Source organism: Chlorocebus sabaeus, chromosome 1, assembly GCF_047675955.1.
Source record: "Chlorocebus sabaeus isolate Y175 chromosome 1, mChlSab1.0.hap1, whole genome shotgun sequence".
Lineage (NCBI taxonomy): Eukaryota > Metazoa > Chordata > Mammalia > Primates > Cercopithecidae > Chlorocebus > Chlorocebus sabaeus.
Genome location: NC_132904.1, coordinates 9,286,408 through 9,305,363, shown reverse-complemented (window position 1 = coordinate 9,305,363; position 18,956 = coordinate 9,286,408). Strand labels below are relative to the sequence as shown.

The 18,956-nt window shown below is 54.7% G+C and overlaps 2 protein-coding genes across 5 annotated transcripts; one reads left to right on the top strand and one right to left on the bottom strand.

The window, feature by feature from the left end:
- The first annotated feature begins 5,593 nt into the window (after positions 1-5,593).
- Positions 5,594-15,319, top strand: PPP2R5B (protein phosphatase 2 regulatory subunit B'beta). The gene is made up of 14 exons (XM_007992576.3): positions 5,594-6,093; positions 6,533-6,996; positions 7,767-7,963; positions 8,864-8,965; positions 9,128-9,220; positions 9,351-9,481; positions 11,189-11,248; positions 11,348-11,456; positions 12,299-12,352; positions 12,426-12,476; positions 12,615-12,734; positions 13,632-13,759; positions 14,008-14,109; positions 14,539-15,319. The coding sequence occupies exons 2-14, from the start codon at positions 6,798-6,800 to the stop codon at positions 14,684-14,686; spliced, it is 1,494 nt and encodes a 497-aa protein (XP_007990767.1). The 5' UTR covers positions 5,594-6,093; positions 6,533-6,797; the 3' UTR covers positions 14,687-15,319.
- Positions 15,316-18,923, bottom strand: GPHA2 (glycoprotein hormone subunit alpha 2). 4 transcript variants are annotated; one of them, XM_037999098.2, is made up of 4 exons: positions 18,063-18,923; positions 16,205-16,307; positions 15,834-16,018; positions 15,316-15,717 (listed from the first exon to the last, which is right to left on the bottom strand). In XM_037999098.2, the coding sequence occupies exons 2-4, from the start codon at positions 16,305-16,307 to the stop codon at positions 15,616-15,618; spliced, it is 390 nt and encodes a 129-aa protein (XP_037855026.1). In that variant the 5' UTR covers positions 18,063-18,923; the 3' UTR covers positions 15,316-15,615. The 4 variants fall into 4 exon arrangements, with proteins under 4 accessions (XP_037855026.1, XP_007991289.1, XP_007991135.3 ...); XM_007993098.3 differs by lacking the exon at positions 18,063-18,923 and adding an exon at positions 16,671-18,056; XM_007992944.3 differs by having other exon boundaries at positions 15,834-16,307.
- Between the last annotated feature and the right edge of the window lie 33 nt (positions 18,924-18,956).

Here is an 18,956-nt window from a genome sequence, read left to right as displayed (position 1 = left end):
CCCACGGGGCAGGGACCTGTATTCCAGTCCCACCCATGGGTAGTTTCTTCTCCTCTTGTGACCCTCAGTTTTATCCTCTGTAACTGGGCTTGAGTTAGTAGGTGGAGACAGTTCATTACCAGGAAGGAACAGGCTCCATTCAGGGAGGCAGGCTGATAGGACAGCAATTCAGAAAGTGCTTATGGGCCGGGCGCAGTGGCTCACGCCTGTAATCCCAGCACTTTGGGAAGCTAAGGCGGGCGGATCACGAGGTCAGGAGATCGAGACCATCCTGGCTAACACGGTGAAACCCCGTGTCTACTACAAAATACAAAAAAAAATTAGCCGAGCGTGATGGCGGGCGCCTGTAGTCCCAGTTACCGGGGAGGCTGAGGCAGGAGAATGGTGTAAACCTGGGAGGTGGAGCTTGCAGTGAGCCGAGAGTTTGTGCCATTGCACTCTCCGTCTCAAAAAAAGCAGAAAGTGCTTGTGGAAGGAATCGAGAGCTCTGCCTTCTTCCATGGCAGGCCGGGGGCAGTACTGTGCTCACCAACTGATTATTGCATTAATAATAATAGACCGGGTTGGGTTGCTCACTCCTGTAATCCCAGCACTTTGGGAGGCTGAGGCAGGATTGCTTGAGCCCAGGAGTTTGAGACCAGCCTGAGCAACATAGCTGAATCCCTGTGTCTACAAAAAAAAAAAAGTTTCAAAAGATTAGCCAGGCGTGGTGGTGCGTACATGTGGTCATTTGAGCCCAGGAGTTTGAAATTGCAGTGAAGTCATGAATGCACCATGGCACTCCGGCCTGGGTGACAGACGGAGATCTTGTCTAAAAAGAAAAATTAATAGTAAATATAATTGCCACCATGAATGAAGCCTGTGTGCTGTCCTAGGCCCTGGGCTTGTTACTTTACGTGCACAATCTCCTCGGCTCTGCTGTTCACCATATGCTCGTGAGGGAGGTTCTATTAATATCCCCATTCTTAAGGGAGAGGAGACCAAGGCTACGTGTCTAAGTGCTATGGAGCGAATGAATGAAAAAGCATTAAGATTCAGAAATCATAAAAAGAAAAAAGAGGCTGGGAACGGTGGCTTACTCGTGTAATCCCAGCATTTTTGGAAGGCTGAGGTGGCCAGAGTCACTTGATCCCAGGAGGCAGAGGTTGCTGTGAGCCAAGATTGCACCACTGCACTCCAGCCTGGGTGACAGAGCAAGACTCCATCTCAAAAACAAAAAAAGGAAAGAAAAAAGAAAAAACACCACTTCTCCCTTCCAAAGGCGGTGGGGATAGAAGTGGATATTCTCTTGGTCCAAGAAAAGTTGTCCTTTCTAGGCCCCTGGAGCCACTCTGGGAGTTTGCTGTCCTCCAGTGAGGGAGGAGAGCAAACACATCTGCCTCACATCTGTCTCTTGTAACTTAACTGGTGGGCACATCCATCTCTTAGGAGTTGGTGCCTGCAGGACCATTCCTGACCTCCAATTCCCAGTGCCGTGAGTGTGCCGCAGCAGAAGATCAGACAGGACTGAGAGGACGCAAAGATACTTCCCCAGACAAGCTCCGTAGAAAACCAACTCCAGAGACAGTCATTCCCCAACCTAGCCTCAGAGGAGGAGCTAAAGGAGTAATCAAAAAATCCTGGCACAGTAAAGGGGACGATCTTCTCTTGGGAGGAAAGGTGGTGTTGGGAACCTCATGGGGCATTCTGCAGCGAAGTCCCAAGCCCCACTTTAGGTCCAGCAGTTTTTTGTTTTTTGGTTTTTTTTGAGACAGAGTCTTGCTCTGTCTCCCAGCCTGGAGTGCAATAGTGTGATCTCAGCTCACTGCAACTTCCACCTTCTGGGTTCAAGTGATTCTCCTGCCGCAGCTTCCTGAGTAGCTGGAATTACAGGTGCGCACCACCACGCCTGGCTAATTTTTGTATTTTTAGTAGAGACGGGGTTTCACCATGTTGGCTAGGTTGGTCTCGAACTTTTGACCTCGTGATCTGCCCGCCTACTCCTCCCAAAGTGCTAGGATTACAGGTGTGAGCCACCACGCCCAGCCTTAGGTCCAGCAGTTCTATATGTAATTTTTTTTTTTTTTTTTTTTTGAGACAGTACCTCACTCTTGCTCAGGCTAGAGTGCAGGGGCATGATCACAGTTCACTGCAACCTCTGCCTCCCAGGCTCAAGCAATCCTCCCACCTCAGCCTCCCCAAGTAGCTGGGACTATAGGCTCATGCCACCATGCCCAGCTAATTTTTCTATTTTTTTGTAGAGATGGAGTTTCACCATGTGGCCCAGGCTGGTCTTGAACTCTTGGTCTCAAGCAGTCTGCCTGCCTCTGCCTCCCAAGGTGCTGGGATTACAGGCCTGAGCCCCTGCACCTGGCCTAGGTCCAGCAGTTCTAACAAATACACTGGCCCTGGCCACTGCATTTAGGGACTTCTACTGGACAACTGGATTCCAGTCAACTCAAGAGGTCTGGGGAAGTTTGGGGCCAGGATTCCTCCCCATAGAGAGAAAACGGGGAGGGCCAGGCTTTGCCCAGGGGTGAGCTCCCAGGGGCATCCTTCCTACCTTAGATTAGGTGAAAACTCATCAGGTAAACTGTTGTGCTTTAGGCCTCAGGGGCCCTGAAGGAGTCTCTCCCTTCCCCCATGGATGGTCCACCCTCTCGGTGAGAAAGGGATCATGGAGGTGGCCTGGGGACTGTGGCTTTTGACTCTGTCCTGGGTGGAGAGCTTGGGTTTTATCAGAGGGAAGGGCTTTTATGGAGGAAGAGCAGCCATCCCTCAAGGCTGGGTGGAGTGGAGGAAGGAGATCCCAGGCAGATGGCAGGGAACTGGGTGTCCAGGCCAGAGAAGCTCCTTTAGGTAGCTCAGGGGCAGCCAGGAGAACAGGGGGATCTGGACACACCTCAAAAAACAAACTTCATCTATAAATACATGGAACTTCATCTATACATTATACAACTAAAATGGGTGACTGTTTTTTTTTGTTTTGAACATATATCTGTTGTTGCATATAACACAATGTAATGCATTTCGTTTAAATTGTGGTAAAAGCCACACATGGTGGCTCACTTTTGTAGTCCCAGCACTTTGGGAGGCCAAAGTGGGAGGATCACTTGAGCCCAGGAGTTAGAGACCAGTCTGGGCAACATGACAAAACCCTATCTCTACAAAAAATACAAAAAATTAGCCAGGAGTGGTAGTATGCACCTGTGGTCCCAGTTACTCGGGACTGAGGCTGAGGTGGGAGGATTGCTTGAATCCGGGAGGCAGAGGTTGCAGCAAGCCAGGATCACGCCACTCCAAAAAAAAAAGAAAAAAAAAAAAAAAAAAAAGCCAGGTGCAGTGGCTCACACCTGTAATCCCAGCATTTAGGAGGCTGAGGCAAATGGATCACTTGAGCTCAGGAGTTTGAGACCAGCCTGGGCAACATGGCAAAACCCTGTCTCTACCAAAAAGACAAAAATTAGCCCAGCATGATGGCGCATGTCTGTGTTTCCAGCTACTTGGGAGGCTGAGGCAGGAGGACTGCTTGGGCCCGGGAGGCAGAGGTTGCAGCAGTGAGCCGAGATGGTGCCACTGCACTCAAGCCTGGGTGACAGAGTGAGACTCTCAAAAACAAAAAAAAGAATATTCAACCTTGCATACCCCCAAGTGACACTGTGCCTATTTCAAGACCCAGTTCAAATGCCACCACTTCAGAAGTCTTTTTTTTCAACCAGGCACGGTGGCTCACGCCTGTAATCCCAGCACTTTGGGAGGCCGAGGCGGGCGGATCACGAGGTCAGGAGATCGAGACCATCCTGGCTAACACCGTGAAACCCCATCTCGACTAAAAACACAACAAAATTAGCTGGACTTGGTGGCAGTTACCTGAAGTTCCAGCTATTCGGGAGGCTGAGGCAGGAGAATGGTGTGTGAACCTGGGAGGCGGAGCTTGCAGTGAGCGGAGATCGTGCCACTGCACTCCAGCCCGGGCGACAGAGCGAGACTCCATCTCAAAAAAAAAAAAGTTTTCTTTTTCTTCCAAAAGTCTTATGCCTCTCCTCTACTCTTCAGTGCCCCAGTTCTCAAATGGAGCACTTTTGTTTTTTGTTTTATTTTTGAGACACAGTCTCTGTCACCCAGGCTGGAGTGCGACAGCACAATCATGGCTTACTGCAGCCTCTAACTCCTGGGCTCATGTGATCTTCCCACCTCAGCCTCCCAAAGTATCGAGATTACAAGTGTGAGCTATCACACCTGGCTTTAGCACTTCCTTTATATAAAACACCAGTCCTGTGTGGTCAGTCTAGCCTTGAGACCAGCGCACTGGTACCCAGGGGGCTTGTGGAGGTGGGCTGTAGCCATCTGGGAGGTGGAGGCCTGCCCTCTGGCCCCAACTTTTGATGACACGCTGTGTGACTCTGGGCAAGGCGCTTCTCCTCTCTTGGCCTCAGGGTCCTTGCCTGGCTGCAGAGGCTCTGTGGGCCTGCCCTCCCTCAGCTTGTTCAGGGATGCAGAAGAGCCTGGGAGGTGGGCAAGGAGGGAGATCATGGATTCCCACTGGACAGACAGGGACACCAAGGGCCGGATGGGCAAGGCCTGCCGGAGGTTCCTGAGCAAGCAGAGCACTTGCTGGGTCTCCAGTGCTGGAGTCCTGGACCCCAGCCTGGTGAACTGCGGCCCTCAGTGCAGGCCTCTGTCTTCTGTTGCTTTGGTAGATGGGCACCTCTTGCACACCCAGGCTTCCTCTGCAAGCCATTCCGGGAGGATGGCTGGGCGGTTCCACTGGAGCACTGAGTGGTCACCAAGACCCAAAGCAGGATGGGACAGACTCTGAAAAGGCCCCTAGCCCCTTCCCGGACCTCATTATCTGGTCTCATCACCCTTTCCTGCTGCTCACCGTGGACCAGCTGCTTATCCAGGCAACATTTCAGGGTGGAGATTTCACAGCAGTGTAGTGGGATGGAGTTCAGGGCTATAAAGAGCGTTGGGGCCCAGGACTGCAGGCTAGGAACTTTTGGTCAGCATGCCGAACTCCTGCCTTGCACGCCAGCAGTGGGATTTTGAGCAAGAGACACTGTCCCACCCAGCACACCTTAGGGCCCAGCGGGGCTGAAAGGTCCATCTGGGAAGGCCAGGCTGCCTGGGATGAGGTGGCAGCTCCAGGAGAAAACCTCCTCTCGGGCTTTGCCACTCCAGGACTGGCCCTTTAAACCGGAGACCATGATGTCACTATAGACAGCAAGGGACGGGAGGGGGACTGCAGGCCTGAGGATGGACTGCATTTCCCAGCAGCCTTGAGTGCACCACACCCCTCCCAGCAAGCACTGACTCATCGCAGACTTTTAACTAGTCCAGTGCTGGTTTCCAAGGGGTTTCTGAAGTGTCTCTTGGTTCTGGGGTGAGGGTGAGGTTCCTACGGGGATGGCCTAGGGAATAGAAGGCCCAGGCCAAATCTGTGGGCCTGGCATAGCTGGCTGTGACTCCTTCCTGTCAGTGTCCTGGCATCACCCCACTTTTCTGGTGCAAACTCCTAAGCCGTCCTCTTTCGCTATTCTGCCTCCCTTCCAGAATCCACGCTTCCCGCCCCCAGCTAGAGCCCATCCCACTCTGCTCTCTGGCTTCAAAAGCTTCGGCCTTCACCCCAGAGTCTGCCCTCAAGGGTGTCCCCTTTGGTCTGGCAGCTCACTTTAAACGGCACGGGGACTACATCTCCCAGCGGCCCCGGGCCTTCCTGACGCAGCCCCCACTTTCAGCCCGCGGGGAGGTGCGGGCCGGGCGGGGGGAGGTGACTTGATGTCATCCTGAGCAGCTGGGCGGCGGGTGCCGGTGCGCACGGAGCCGAGCCGGGGCTCCCGCTGCGCTGCACCGCGCTGGGTCGGAGTCCCAGGACTTCAGCGGAGATCCGCGCGCTGCGAAGGCCGGTGCAGAGCCCGCCGAGCGCCCGGTCCCGGCCCGGGGCTGAGTTGGGGGCATGCTCCAGCCCCCCCGGAGCCCGGGAGAGAACCCAGGAGCGCCGCCGCCCAACCCCAGCGCCCCGAGCGGAACCGCTACGAAGGGGCCTTGAACGGCTGTCGCCCTCCCCACGGGCAGCCCCTGCGGGTTGGCGACCGAAGTCTGGGTTTCCGAGAAGTGAGTGTCCCCCACCCCATGAGGTTTGGGGGGCCAGGAAGGAGAAGCTGAGGTGGGGGAGGGTGCCGGGTTCTAGGAGCGGGGTGGCATCGGGACAGCACCTCCAGTCTTGGGGTTGTCCCAAGAGGCCGAGGTTAGTGGAGCAGCGATGCGTTCCATTCTGAAAGGGGCAGGGATGACGATCGGGGCTCCATTCTGAGTCGGGGCTGGCTTGGGGGATAGGCCCTATTCTGGGAGGGGTTGTTTTGGAGCCTTTCTGTCTGAGAGAAGGGAGAAACATGTCCAGGATGGGAGGGGGCTGCACCCCTATTAGGGTCTGGGCAAGGATAGGAGGGAAAAGACCTGGCGCTCCACACAGCCTGCCGGCTCTCCTGAGGAACTGACGGGCTTTCTCTGTCTCTTTCTTGCTGACCTTTCTGCCTGACTTCGTTTTCAAAAGAGCCAGGGCGGGAACCCTAACTGGACTCTTCAGGACCCCTAGGAAGGATCTGAGGCCTGAGCCATCCTCCTTTCTACCCTGCCTGCCCCCCAGGACTGGGCAGTTGCCGGAGGCCCTGGGGGGGGGCCCAGGACTGTGGTTGTGCCCCCCCCCCCCACGACCGGACAGGATGGGACCAAGTTAGTCTGTCCAGTCTCACCCAGCACCTCCCAGGCCCAGAAAGAACCCCCGGGGCTCTGAAAGCTTGACCTGCCGCCTGACTGCCATGGAGACGAAGCTGCCCCCTGCAAGCACCCCCACCAGCCCATCCTCCCCCGGGCTGTCGCCTGTGCCCCCACCCGACAAGGTGGACGGCTTCTCCCGCCGTTCCCTCCGCAGAGCCCGGCCCCGGCGCTCCCACAGCTCCTCTCAGTTCCGCTATCAGAGCAACCAGCAGGAGCTCACGCCACTGCCCCTGCTCAAAGGTGAGCTGGCTGCTGGCCACCAGGGGAATCGAGCCCCCGAGGGGACCAGCAGGGCCGTGGGGTGGGGTGGGAGGCAGCGGGCAACTACCAAGAGAGGGAGTTTGGATACCCCTCCAGGCTAGGTTCTACGCCATCAGAACTGACCCCAGCCCTCCAGCCCTCTCTGCTGACGCATGGCCTGACTGGCCTGTCATCCTTGGAGGTGGGACATCCGAAGGTGGCGCCACCCTAGGGGCAGACCAGGGCCAAGGGTGGGGCCCATAGCCTGGGTTCCAGGGGCCACTATCAGCCCAGCCAGCTGCCGGATCCCTGGAGCAGGCTCTTGGCAGGGTTCCCTGGGATCACCAGGTAGCTCCCTTCCCCAGCCCTGGGCCGTAGGGGCCAGACTGGCCAAGCCTGAGGACACCATAGAGATCCTTGGCCCTGAACCCCTCCCCATTTCTGGCCCTTAGAACAGGGTGCCAGCTGAGAGGGAGGCAGCAGCTGTTTGGGGCACCTGTGGAAAGCCTCTGCATCCAGGATTTGTGATCTCGTTTTAAAAATCGGGCCACCGTACTTTCTGAGCCTGGATTAGGAGGAAGAAAAGCAACCCTCAACCCCCAGGAATGGAGGAAGGGACAGTAGTTGTCTGCAAGGAGCAGGAGATGGCACAAGAGCATGGGGGCTGGGGGCAGCAGAGACTGCCCTGGAGATTAGGAGGGTCTGTCCCACCCAGAGCTGGGGCAGCGGGGGGAGCTGGGGTTCAGGCTCAGGATGCCCTCCCTCCCCAGATGTGCCAGCTTCTGAGCTGCATGAGCTGCTGAGCCGGAAGCTGGCCCAGTGTGGGGTGATGTTTGACTTCTTGGACTGTGTGGCTGACCTCAAGGGGAAGGAGGTGAAGCGGGCGGCCCTCAACGAGCTGGTGGAGTGTGTGGGGAGTACCCGGGGTGTCCTCATCGAGCCCGTCTACCCAGACATCATCCGCATGGTAAGCACCTGCCACCCAGGCTCCGAGGGTCGGCCAAGAGGGTGCGTGAGCCCCGTGACCTGTCCACAGGACCCCTGCGTGGAGAATAACCCTGCACTCGTCGGCTTGGCCTTAGTCCACGTCCTCCTTCCCCGTGACCCGCTGCTGCCCGACACCCATTGAATGCCTCTGGGCCTGCCCCACCTTCACACCTTTGCTTATACTTGTCTGAGGCCTGGAGTGCTCTACCCCACACCCCTTACCATCCGTGGCCTGGCTCAGGTGCTGCCTCTGCCGAGAAGCTGCTCTCAATGCCCAAGCTGGAAATTCTCTTTTCCTGCCCGTAGACCTCACAGCTTCCAACCTTGTTCTCCCCACTGGATTGTACCTGCCTAGAAGGCAGGGATGTGTCCCACTCACCCTTGGGTTCCCAGCCCCTGGCCCAGGTCTTGCACGAACTAGGCGTTCAGGTGATGATTGCCCAAGGAATGAACTGCTTGCTGGGGCAGGTGCTGAAATCAACCTGTTAGAACTTTGAATGAGGGCCAGGAGCAGCAGCTCACATCTGTAATCCCAGCACTTTGGGCTGAGGCGAGAGGATCACTTGAGGCAAGGGGTTCGAGGCCAGCCTGACAGTGAGACTACATCACTACAAACATTTAAAAATTTGCGGAGCATGGTGGTGTGCTACTGTAGTCCAGCTACTCAGAGGGCTGAGGTGGGAGGATGGCTTGAGCCTGGGAGGTTGAGGTTGCAGTGAGTCGAGATTGCACCACTGTGCTCCAGCTTGGGCAACAGAGCGAGACCCTGTCTTGGGAAAGAAAAAGAAAGAAAGAAAGAAAGAAAGAATTTTGAATGAGGGACTCCCTGGCTTCTGGCTTCAAGGGCTTTTCCTTAATGAACCCCACCTCTGCCACTCAGATCTCAGTGAATATCTTCCGGACTCTGCCACCCAGTGAGAACCCTGAATTTGACCCTGAAGAGGATGAGCCCAACCTTGAGCCTTCGTGGCCACACCTGCAGGTCTGAAGGGTTGGGGAAGACAGAGATCCAAGTTTCGGAAGAGATCCAAGGCATGGGGAAAGGGCCTCTTTAACCCCTAGACAGTTGGATGAGGGCCATAGGGTGGAATGAGTGGGTGAGGCTGTTACTGAACTCACCTTTTTGTCTGTCCCCCTCCCCCAGCTGGTATATGAGTTTTTCCTGCGTTTCTTGGAGAGCCCAGACTTCCAGCCCTCCGTGGCCAAGAGATATGTGGATCAAAAGTTTGTCCTGATGGTGAAGTGGGGAGCCCAGGCTGGGTGGTACCACAAGGCAGGGGCAGGCTCTCTGAGGGGCCAGGGATAGGATGGAAGCAACCTGGGGTGGACCTTTCCCCTGACCCTGACCCTGACTCTGGTTCCTACAGCTCCTGGAGCTATTTGATAGTGAGGACCCCCGGGAGCGTGAGTACCTCAAGACCATTCTGCACCGGGTCTACGGCAAGTTCCTGGGTCTCCGGGCCTACATCCGCAAACAGTGCAACCACATCTTCCTCCGGTGAGTGGCTGCTGCCTGCCCAGCAGAGACCTGGAGAGGGCAAGAGGGCTGTTAGAAGACTGAGGCAAAGGCCATGTGTGGTGGCTCATGCCTGTAATGCCAGTGCTTTGGGAGGCCGAGGTGGGTGGATCACCTAAGGTGAGGAGTTTGAGACCAACCTGGCCAACATGGTGAAACCCTGTCTCTAATAAAAATACAAACATTAGCCGGGCATGGTGGTAGGCACCTGTAATCCCAGCTACTCAGGAGGCTGAGACAAGAATTACTTGAACCCAGGAGGTGGAGTTTGCAGTGAGCCGAGATCATGCCACTGCACTCCAGCCTGGGCGACAGAGGCTGACTGCGTCTCGGAAAAAAAAAAAAAAAGAAAAGAAAAGAAAAGAAAAAAAGAAGACTGCTACAGCAAAAAGCAAAGGCTCCTGGGCTGCAGGGGCCCTTGTGGAACTTCTGTTTTCCAAGCCGTTTCTCAGTAACGTAATACATACTGATTATACAAAGTCTGTGAAGCCGGCAGAGAATAGGTATTTATTTCCATTTTACAGATGAGAAAGTAGAAGCCAAGAGAGATGAAATGGTTTGCAGGGACTGGGTCAGTCCAGGGGCCTAGGAGCTAAATCTTTTGACCCTTATCATGCCAGGCTATAAGGACCCAGAGAGAGGTTCTTTCTGCAAACGTGCACTGAGCACCAGCACACACTGGGCATCAAGGCTCACATGGCCTTATAGTTGAGACCATGGCTCTGAAGCAATATGGCCTACATTTGAGTTTGGTTCCAACATTTGGGTGAACTTGGGCAAATTACTTAAGCTCTCTCCTAGTTTGCTCGTCTTTAAAATGGGAATGCTGGCAAGGTGCAGTGGCTCATGCCTGTAATCTCAGCACTTTGGGAGTCAGAGGTGGGCAGATCACTTGAGATCAGGAGTTCAAGACCAGCCTGGCCACTGTGGTGAAACCCCGTCTCTACTAAAAATACGAAAATTAGCTGAGTGTGGTGGTAAACACCTGTAATACTAGCTACTCGGGAGGCTGAAGCAGGAGAATCACTTGAGCCTGGGAGGTGGAGGTTGCAGTAAGGCAAGATTGCGCCACTGCACTCCTACCTGGGCGACAGAGCGAGATTCCATCTCAAAGATAAGATAAAAATGGGGGTGCTGCTTGTACTAACTCAGGGACCATCATCAAGATGACATGGGGCCTTGCCTCCAAAGCACTCAGCATAGCTACTGGACTGAGGCTGGGACTCTGAAACATTAGTTGTTACTGTTTTTAGCTACAAAATGGGTGAGCCATGATCCCTGTCCTCCGGTACCTTGAAGTCCATTAGATTCCCTGAGGGTTGTTTCATTTAACCGCCGAGTCTTGGTTTCTTCATCCGTGTGATGGATTTCATAACCCCCATCTCCCTGGATAATTTGGAGACTTATGTGGCACAGAGTAGATGTGCCAAGTGTTTGTCATTCTCTTGGTTGACTGGCAAGAGCTTGGGACTCAGTGGCAGAGGTGGCTGGGCTGAGAAGGGCATTTCAGTGTGGGGGGCGGGGATCTCAATGGGGCCTGGTTTGGGATGTTGGGAAGGGAGCATGGCCTCTGGGTTGGGGGGAGTTGGATGAGCATGCTGTGCGGGTGAGGGTGGGCAGGCAGGATGCCTAAGGGGGCACTGGGCCTACCCTGCTTGCTTTGAGCCCGCCTGCGTTCTTCTCTTGCAGGTTCATCTATGAGTTCGAGCACTTCAATGGTGTGGCTGAGCTGCTGGAGATCCTAGGAAGGTGATTCTCCCTGGGCCTCAATTGGAGCTCCGGATTCTGGAAGGAGGGACTGGGGCCAGGTCACCCGAGCCCTCTTCCTCTCTTCTGCCTCCTCCTCAGCATCATCAATGGCTTTGCGCTGCCCCTGAAGACGGAGCACAAGCAGTTCCTAGTTCGCGTCCTGATCCCCCTGCACTCTGTCAAGTCGCTGTCTGTCTTTCACGCCCAGGTAAGGCCCAGGCCTGGCCCCGCTGCAGCAGGGGCTCCAGACAGTCAGGGTTGCCAGTGGGTCCTGGAGGTCAGATCCTCCAGGGATCCTATCTCACCATTTTTGTTTTTATAATTCTGTTCCATCTACCTTAGAGAATTCCCACTGGCGCTTTAAGGCTAACCTCAGATATCAGCTCTGTGAGGCCAGGCTTTTCTTCTCTATCCTCCCTTGGCAGAATGAAATTCTCCTCCCTCTATATTCCCAAAGATTTGGATACACAAATCTATTATGGGAGATTTTGATACACAAATTGTTTTTTTGAGACAAAACCCTACTCTGTTGCCTAGGCTGGAGAGGATTGGTACGAACATGGCTCACTGAAGCCTCTACCTCCTGGGCTCAAGCAGTCCTCCCTCCTCAGCCTCCCGAGTAGCTGGGACCACAGATGTATGCCACATGCCTGGCTAATTAAAAAAAAATTTTTTTTGTAGAGACAGTGTCTTGCTATGTTACCTAGGCTGGTCTCAAACTCCTGGGCTCAAGTGATTCTGCCGCCTCAGCCTCCCAAAGTGCTTGGGCTACAGGCGTGAGCCACCACACTAGCCATATTATGGAACCTTTTGCAAAATTTATAAAGATGAGTTTGTTGACTGTCCCCCCTCCCCGTGAGATCATAGTTGTATTCCCAGCACACTGAGTGTGATGCCTGGTACATCCTAGACAGGTGATAAATGCTTGGTGAATAAGAAAGTAACAGGCCGTGGGGGAGCAGTGTCTGGCATTCTGTCCTGGGCAGCAAGTCTTGGCACCTGATGCCTTCCTGACCCATCTTCCTTCTCTCCACCTCTGCCCCCTTGCAGCTGGCATACTGTGTGGTGCAGTTCCTGGAGAAGGATGCCACTCTGACGGAGCACGTGAGTACCTCTGGGGGCTAAGGCAGCCTCTCGTCTCCGCAGGCGTGACTCCTCTCTGTCTTACCTCCCACAGGTGATCCGGGGGCTGCTCAAATACTGGCCAAAAACCTGCACCCAGAAGGAGGTATGAAGAAGGGCTTTGATGCCACCAGAGGGAGGCTGGGAGGGCTCGGCCTCTAGAAGGCAGTCAGGTGTGTGTATGTGTAGGGGGAGATGTGAGCTGCTGCCCCTCTGTCCCTACTCCCCTCCCCACCCCACCCAGGTGATGTTTCTGGGGGAGATGGAAGAGATTCTTGATGTCATCGAGCCCTCCCAGTTTGTGAAGATCCAGGAGCCCCTTTTTAAGCAGGTGGCTCGCTGTGTTTCCAGCCCCCATTTCCAGGTATGAGGCAGGACAGGCGGGGACGGGAGCAGGGCTGGCCTGGAAAGGTTGGGTAGCTGACCTAATACAGCTCCCTTTGCCCTCAGTTTCTCCTCCAATCCCGGGTCTGGTAATGGGGAGATGCCGGACTTAGGGTCAGGAGACCTAGGGTGAAGCCTCCGACCTGCCTTCCACTGGCTGAGGGGCCTTGAGCAAATCACTGCGCCACTCTGATTCTGATTAAGCTTCTGCAGCTGTAAAATGGGCCAACAACCTCTTCACAGGGTGGGGATGAGGATGGAAGAGATTGTGAGTGTAAACATGTTTGGTAAACTGAAGTGTGCTCCAGAATGGGATGGAGGACTGTTATCACTTTTCCCCTTTTGCTAGTGGCCTTAGATTTCATTAGACTCGCTTTGGGATGCAGCCAGGCTTCCCCATGTCATCCCAGCTAACTCTAACTCATGTTCTGCTGCAGGCACGTGCAGACTTCCTCTCGTTCTTATGGGTCATAACCCAGTGGAAGTCAAGTCTTCCTCACAGTGATTCTGGCCCTTCGGTTCATTAAACACCTAAAAGTCTAGTATCTCATTGGATTCTTATAACATCCTGTGGACATAGGTATTATTAGCCCATTTTACAGATGAGAAAACTGAGGCTGGGAGGTTAAATGCGTCTCCCAAGGTCACGTGGCGTAGTAGAGTCTGTAGTGGTTAGGATTCCCCCGCAGCATTGGATTCCATATCTAATGCTCTTTTCCCTTCAACACTGTTGCTTCCTCCAGGGCTCAGATGAGCCTTGAAGGTGGGGTGTGTGAAGGTCAGGGGGCCTGGGCATTGAGGTAGTGATGGACACCAGACCTTGCACACAGAGAGAAGCCACTGCCAGTCACTCACTCTGCCATCTTGTCTGCCCCAGGTTGCAGAGCGGGCTCTGTATTTCTGGAACAATGAGTATATCCTAAGCCTCATTGAGGACAACTGCCACACTGTGCTGCCTGCTGTGTTTGGGACCCTCTACCAAGTGTCCAAGGAGCACTGGAACCAGTGAGTGCCAGGCCGTGACCTAACTCACAGAAACTGGGACCAGGGCCAGCCAGTCCAGACCCCAGGGTTACTCCTAGCTGGAGAGTATCAGAGAAAGCGTCGAAAGATGGCCCAGGGGTGGTGAAAAGGACAGGGAAGTGGGCAGTGCTTGTGTTCAGGGTGGAATGCTGCATGTGAAGGGCAGGGAAAGGGAGAGGTGGGCAAACCAAAGCTGTTTCATCTCCTCGTCCCTCCTTGACCCTGCCAAGAACCATCGTATCGCTGATCTACAATGTGCTCAAGACCTTCATGGAGATGAATGGGAAGCTGTTTGATGAGCTCACGGCCTCCTACAAGCTGGAAAAGCAGCAGTGAGTGTTGGGGGCTGGGCGTGGGGGAAGGGAGAAGAGCAGGGAGGAATCAGACCCCCATGACTGGAGGGAACCTGAGGACCACCCCGAACCCTATCTGATCAGACGTGCAAGACTCTGCGTGCTCCTGCCATCCTATGCCTGTCTGCCCCTGTGTCCTCCCGTCATTCTTCGAGTAGCTCGGACTTGTTCTGAATCCCTGTAGCTTCCTACAGAAGCCAGAACCACTCAGAGCCCCACTCATCGTCTTCTCCGTGACTGCAGGCTGGGATCTGTCTCTCTTCTGCTCTCTTCCCTCAGCAGAGGGTTTTTATGGAGTCACAGAACAAAAATGGTTCCATGCCTTCCCTTTGCCGCTGGGGTGGTAGTGAGGGAGTCTGGACTGTGGGGGGCCCCAGGAAAGGGAGCTGCCTCACTGTCTCTCCCCAGGGAGCAGCAGAAGGCCCAGGAGCGTCAGGAGTTATGGCAAGGTCTGGAGGAGCTGCGGCTACGCCGGCTACAGGGGACCCAGGGGGCCAAGGAGGCCCCTCTCCAGCGGCTTACACCCCAGGTGGCCACCAGTGGGGGTCAGAGCTAGACAGCACCTCAGAAGGGGACAAGCTAAACCCAGAGCTGTCAGTCCCTCTATCCCTTCTCCTGTCCAGGGGCCCAGAGAGAAACACACCTACCCCTGGCCTTGCCAGAGTGGCTTCTGAGGACTCCCTGCCCAGCCCAGCTTTCACTGGGGGGAGACGAGGAGAGGCAATGGTGGTCTTGGCAACAGAATGCTCAGCCCCTCGCGGCAGGACTTGACAAGGGCAAGCTTGACCAGGAAGCTGCCATCAGGGATCTTCCCCCGCCCCGCAAAGCTGGGCTCCGGGCTGCAGGCGGGCTCCCACCCTCTGCTCCTGGCCTTGGGCAAGGGCACTCAGCGCCTCGCCTGCCCCTGCCTCGGCCAGCGTGAGGTCCTTCCTCATCCCCACCATGGGGTCCATGGTCTTATTTATTCTCGCCCAGCTCACCCTCTACACAGACACTGTCCTGGGTGCACACTCCTCCCCTCCCTTGCTGTGTACTTCCTTGTCCCCTTTTTATTTATTGGGCAGGGGGAGGGTGAGGGCACAGGCAAGAAGAGATTCACAGTGTCCTGGGGTAAGGGGGGGGTCACAGTAATCATGGTCTACCCCTCTTTCCCTGGCTGTGGGTAGACTTAATAAAGAGAGAAACTCAAGAATTGCTTGCTTTATTTAGGGGTAAGGGCAAAGAGGGAAGTAAAATGATAAAGATTGGTTTAGAAGGGCCAGGCAAAGGCAGGGAAGAAAGCAGAAACTCCCCTCTTCTCAGGTGACAGTCACGAAATCTTACAAAGGGTCAAAGCTGGAACAACCCTCCCTTATTTAAAAAAATTCCATAGCAAGTAACCAGCAGGGTTGGAGCGCCTTCCAGTTTTTGAAGCTCGAACACAGGTTTCCCCCACCAGAATGTCAAGTCCTGTGACCCAGGGGAGGAAGGAGGGGAGAGGATGGGCTAGTAGCGAGAGAGGCGACACATGTCACACTGGCAGGCCCGGGCAGTGAAGATCTCGAGCTCCTCCCTCCGGCTCCCCACACACTGCAGCTGTACTCTGACCTGCAGGAGAGGGGAGTCCGTGCTGCAGTCCCCTTTCTCAGGGCTGTCTTATATCTCCATCTCCCGAGTCTTCCCCCAACCCCAACGTCCATCGATCGGGCTCGGGCCCTCCTCACCTTCTTCAGGCCACTGATGGTGCAGCACTGAGAGACGGAGGTGATGTTGTGTCGGTAGCCACTGGCCACCAGCACAGAGTACCGAGAAGGGAAGGCGCTGGACTCACAGTGACCCACACAGGCCTGTGCCATGTGGGAGCCCTGGCAGGTGCCTTGGCGGTCACTTCGCACTGTCACATTGAAGGCTAGAGGGAGACAGGCAAGCAGTAGACGGTGCCTCTGCCAAGGTTTGCCTCGCCCCAGCTCCTGTTGCCTGTGCCTCGGTGTGGGGCCCTCTAGGGTGCTGCTTGCCCCACTGTCCACTCTATCAGCTCTTTGCTCCCACCCAGAACCTCCACTCCTCCTAGCTGTCTGCTGCCAGAGGTACTCACGGTGCAAGTGGCAGCCTGGGATGACTGCCTCCTGGCCGCAGGCTTCAGTGACTGCCAGGACCAGCAGACAGAGAACCAGGGTTTGAGGGGACGCCATGAGCATCTGAAACACAGTGGGGAGATGTCTCTATGTGGGTGTGCAGGTGGGATGGTGAGTTCTTTAAATACTGCATTCCAGGTGAGTGAGCCAGGGCTGGCTGGTCTGATAGGTGGTGTGCCTGAGTGGTGCTGCCTTTTCCCTGTATCTGCCTTTCTGTGTGTGTGTATGGGTGTGAGTGTGAGCAGCTGTCTCTGGAAAGGACCTGTGTGTCAGCCCTCTGTGCAGTGATTCTCCCTTCCCTGGAATTTCCTTCGCCAACTGGAGCGCAAACATCTTCCTCCCTCCACCTGCCCCATCTTGGCCTGCAGGGCCCTTGTCCACATTCCCAGACCCTCCCCAGAGCGCCTCCTGCCTCAGCGAGCTCACCACTTCCTAGGCCCAGGAACAGAGCGGCTTGCAGTTTTCCTGTCCCTCCTGCTGGTCTCCAGACTGTTGCTGGCTCTCCAGGCTTTATTTGCCAGCATTTTGGAGCCACGCCCTCTTGGAGATCGGCTTTCAAGCCAGCCTCCCCTGCCTGAAGCCTCAGAGCGATCCCACCTGGGGATCTTGCTCTTTGAGGTGTGGTCCTCGGAGAGCAGCTCCTGCTGCTTTCTGCTTCTTTCCGTCCAAAAAGCTACCCACAGTCCAGGCCTGGAGAAGTCAGATGTGGAGAGAAGCCTAGGAGCTGGTAGAATGTGCAGCGTGTGTGCAGTTGACGACAGAGGGGTCAAGACTCTTGGCTGAGTTGTGGGCACCTGGGTTCTCTTTGCTCTGTGACCTTGGACAGAACACTTCCCTGTTCAGGGCCTGATCACTCCTAACTTTATTATTATTTATTACTATTATTTTGAGAGGGTCTGGCTCTGTCACCCAGGCTGGAGTGTGGTGGTGTTATCTCGGCTCACTGCAACCTCCACCTCCCAGCCTCCCAGGCTCAAGCCATCCTCCCCCTTAGCCTTCGGAGTAGCTGAGACCACAAGTGCACCACTAGGACCAGCTAACTTTTGTATTTTTTTGTAGAGATGGGATTTTACCATGTTGCCCACGGTGGTCTTGAACTGCTAAGCTCAAGTGATGCGCCTGCCTAGGCCTCCCAAAGGGCTGGAATTACAGGCATGAAACACTGTGCCTGGCCACACCCCTAATTTTAAAACCACTAAACTCAGCCCTGCTTGCCTTTTTCTAACGCAGAGGAAAGGGACTGGGGAAGGAGATTCTTAGGGCCAAGGGAAATTATACCAGTGGAGGTCTCCTGAGATGTGCTTGGTGGCAGGGCCAGGGGTTGGGCTGCCGTCTGTTTCAGAGCTGCATGGCCACGGTGTCAGTGGGTGATTCTCATCCTGTGCTACAGAGTGACATTCTGAGCTGGAGTGCTTCCCTAGCCCTGGAATAACAGGGACCTGACTCCTGAAAGGGCCTCAAGTCATCAACCCCAGCAAAGCTGATCGATTTGTCCAGCTCTGGTTTTATAGATGAGGCAACTAAGGCTCAAGGAAGGAAAGTTACTAAAAGTCACCCAGCTGGGTAATGTCAGGGCTGATTTCAAATTCAAATCTGCTGTCCATCCATGGTGCTAAACTACATTTGAGCAAGAATATGGCAAGTTGGAGAAAGACCCCTAGGCAGCAGTGGCCAGAGGGGTTGGGGCAGGGTGGGGAGCCAAAGGAAGCCTGTGGTGATTCTGGGCAGCCCACTTCGGGGTCATTGCCTCACTGACCTGCTCAGAAAGAGCAGGGCCAGTCACAGACTGCCAGAGCTAGAAGGCACTTTATAACTCACCAAATCCTACCCCCTCATTTTCTGGATGAGAAAATAAGAGCTCAGCGGAAAACAACTTCCCAAAGCTTCACTGTAAGCTAGTCAGAGTCAGGGTGGGCACTCAGCTGTGCTTCTTAGCAGCTTTGTAAAGCAGGCCATGCTTGGGACAGTCCAGTAAAGGCTGTAAACACAATTTGAGAGGAATTGATGTTACTAATGTCACTAATCCTTAAATTCCCACACCCTACGGTTTCCCCATCAGCCCCCATCCCCTCAAGTCCTGGGTCCTCGATTGCCAGGTCCTCTGCAGCAGTCCATCTCTTCTCTTCTCCCCGCCAAGGATGCAGGCAGCATAGCAACAGGATGCAGCGGGAACTCAGCAGTTCAGCCCCTACTCTCCCACTCATGAGGGGCACCCTCTGGCATGTGACAGATGATGACTTCTGTATAAAGCATTTGGGTGACAAGGCTCATTACCTTATGAGGTAGCCCATTCTAATATTGGACATCTCTAACAAGTAAAAAGTGACTCCTTTGTTGTGAGCTAAAATGAGTTTCCATACATTTCCATAGATCATTTTGGTTCTCCACGGCCACACAAGGCTAAAGTGTCTGTTACAGATCAGTCCTTCAGTAGAAGGCAGCTCAGGTGCCCAGGCTTTCTCCAGGGGTGCCAACCTGGATTGACTTCCAGTTAATCTGATAAACGAATCTGCATTACTGTCAAACAGAGGGATAGAGAGGTGGGAAACATTTTGTCTATGGAGAGGCTACCGTTTGGGGCCAAACTGGAACTGGGGAAGAGGTCTCTTGGGTGAGCAGGGCTCAGGACAGTGAGTCTTGAAAGACCCCATTCCCTAACCTCTGGCACAGAGTCACCTATCCAAAGTGATCCTGTGAACAGTAACCAGGTAG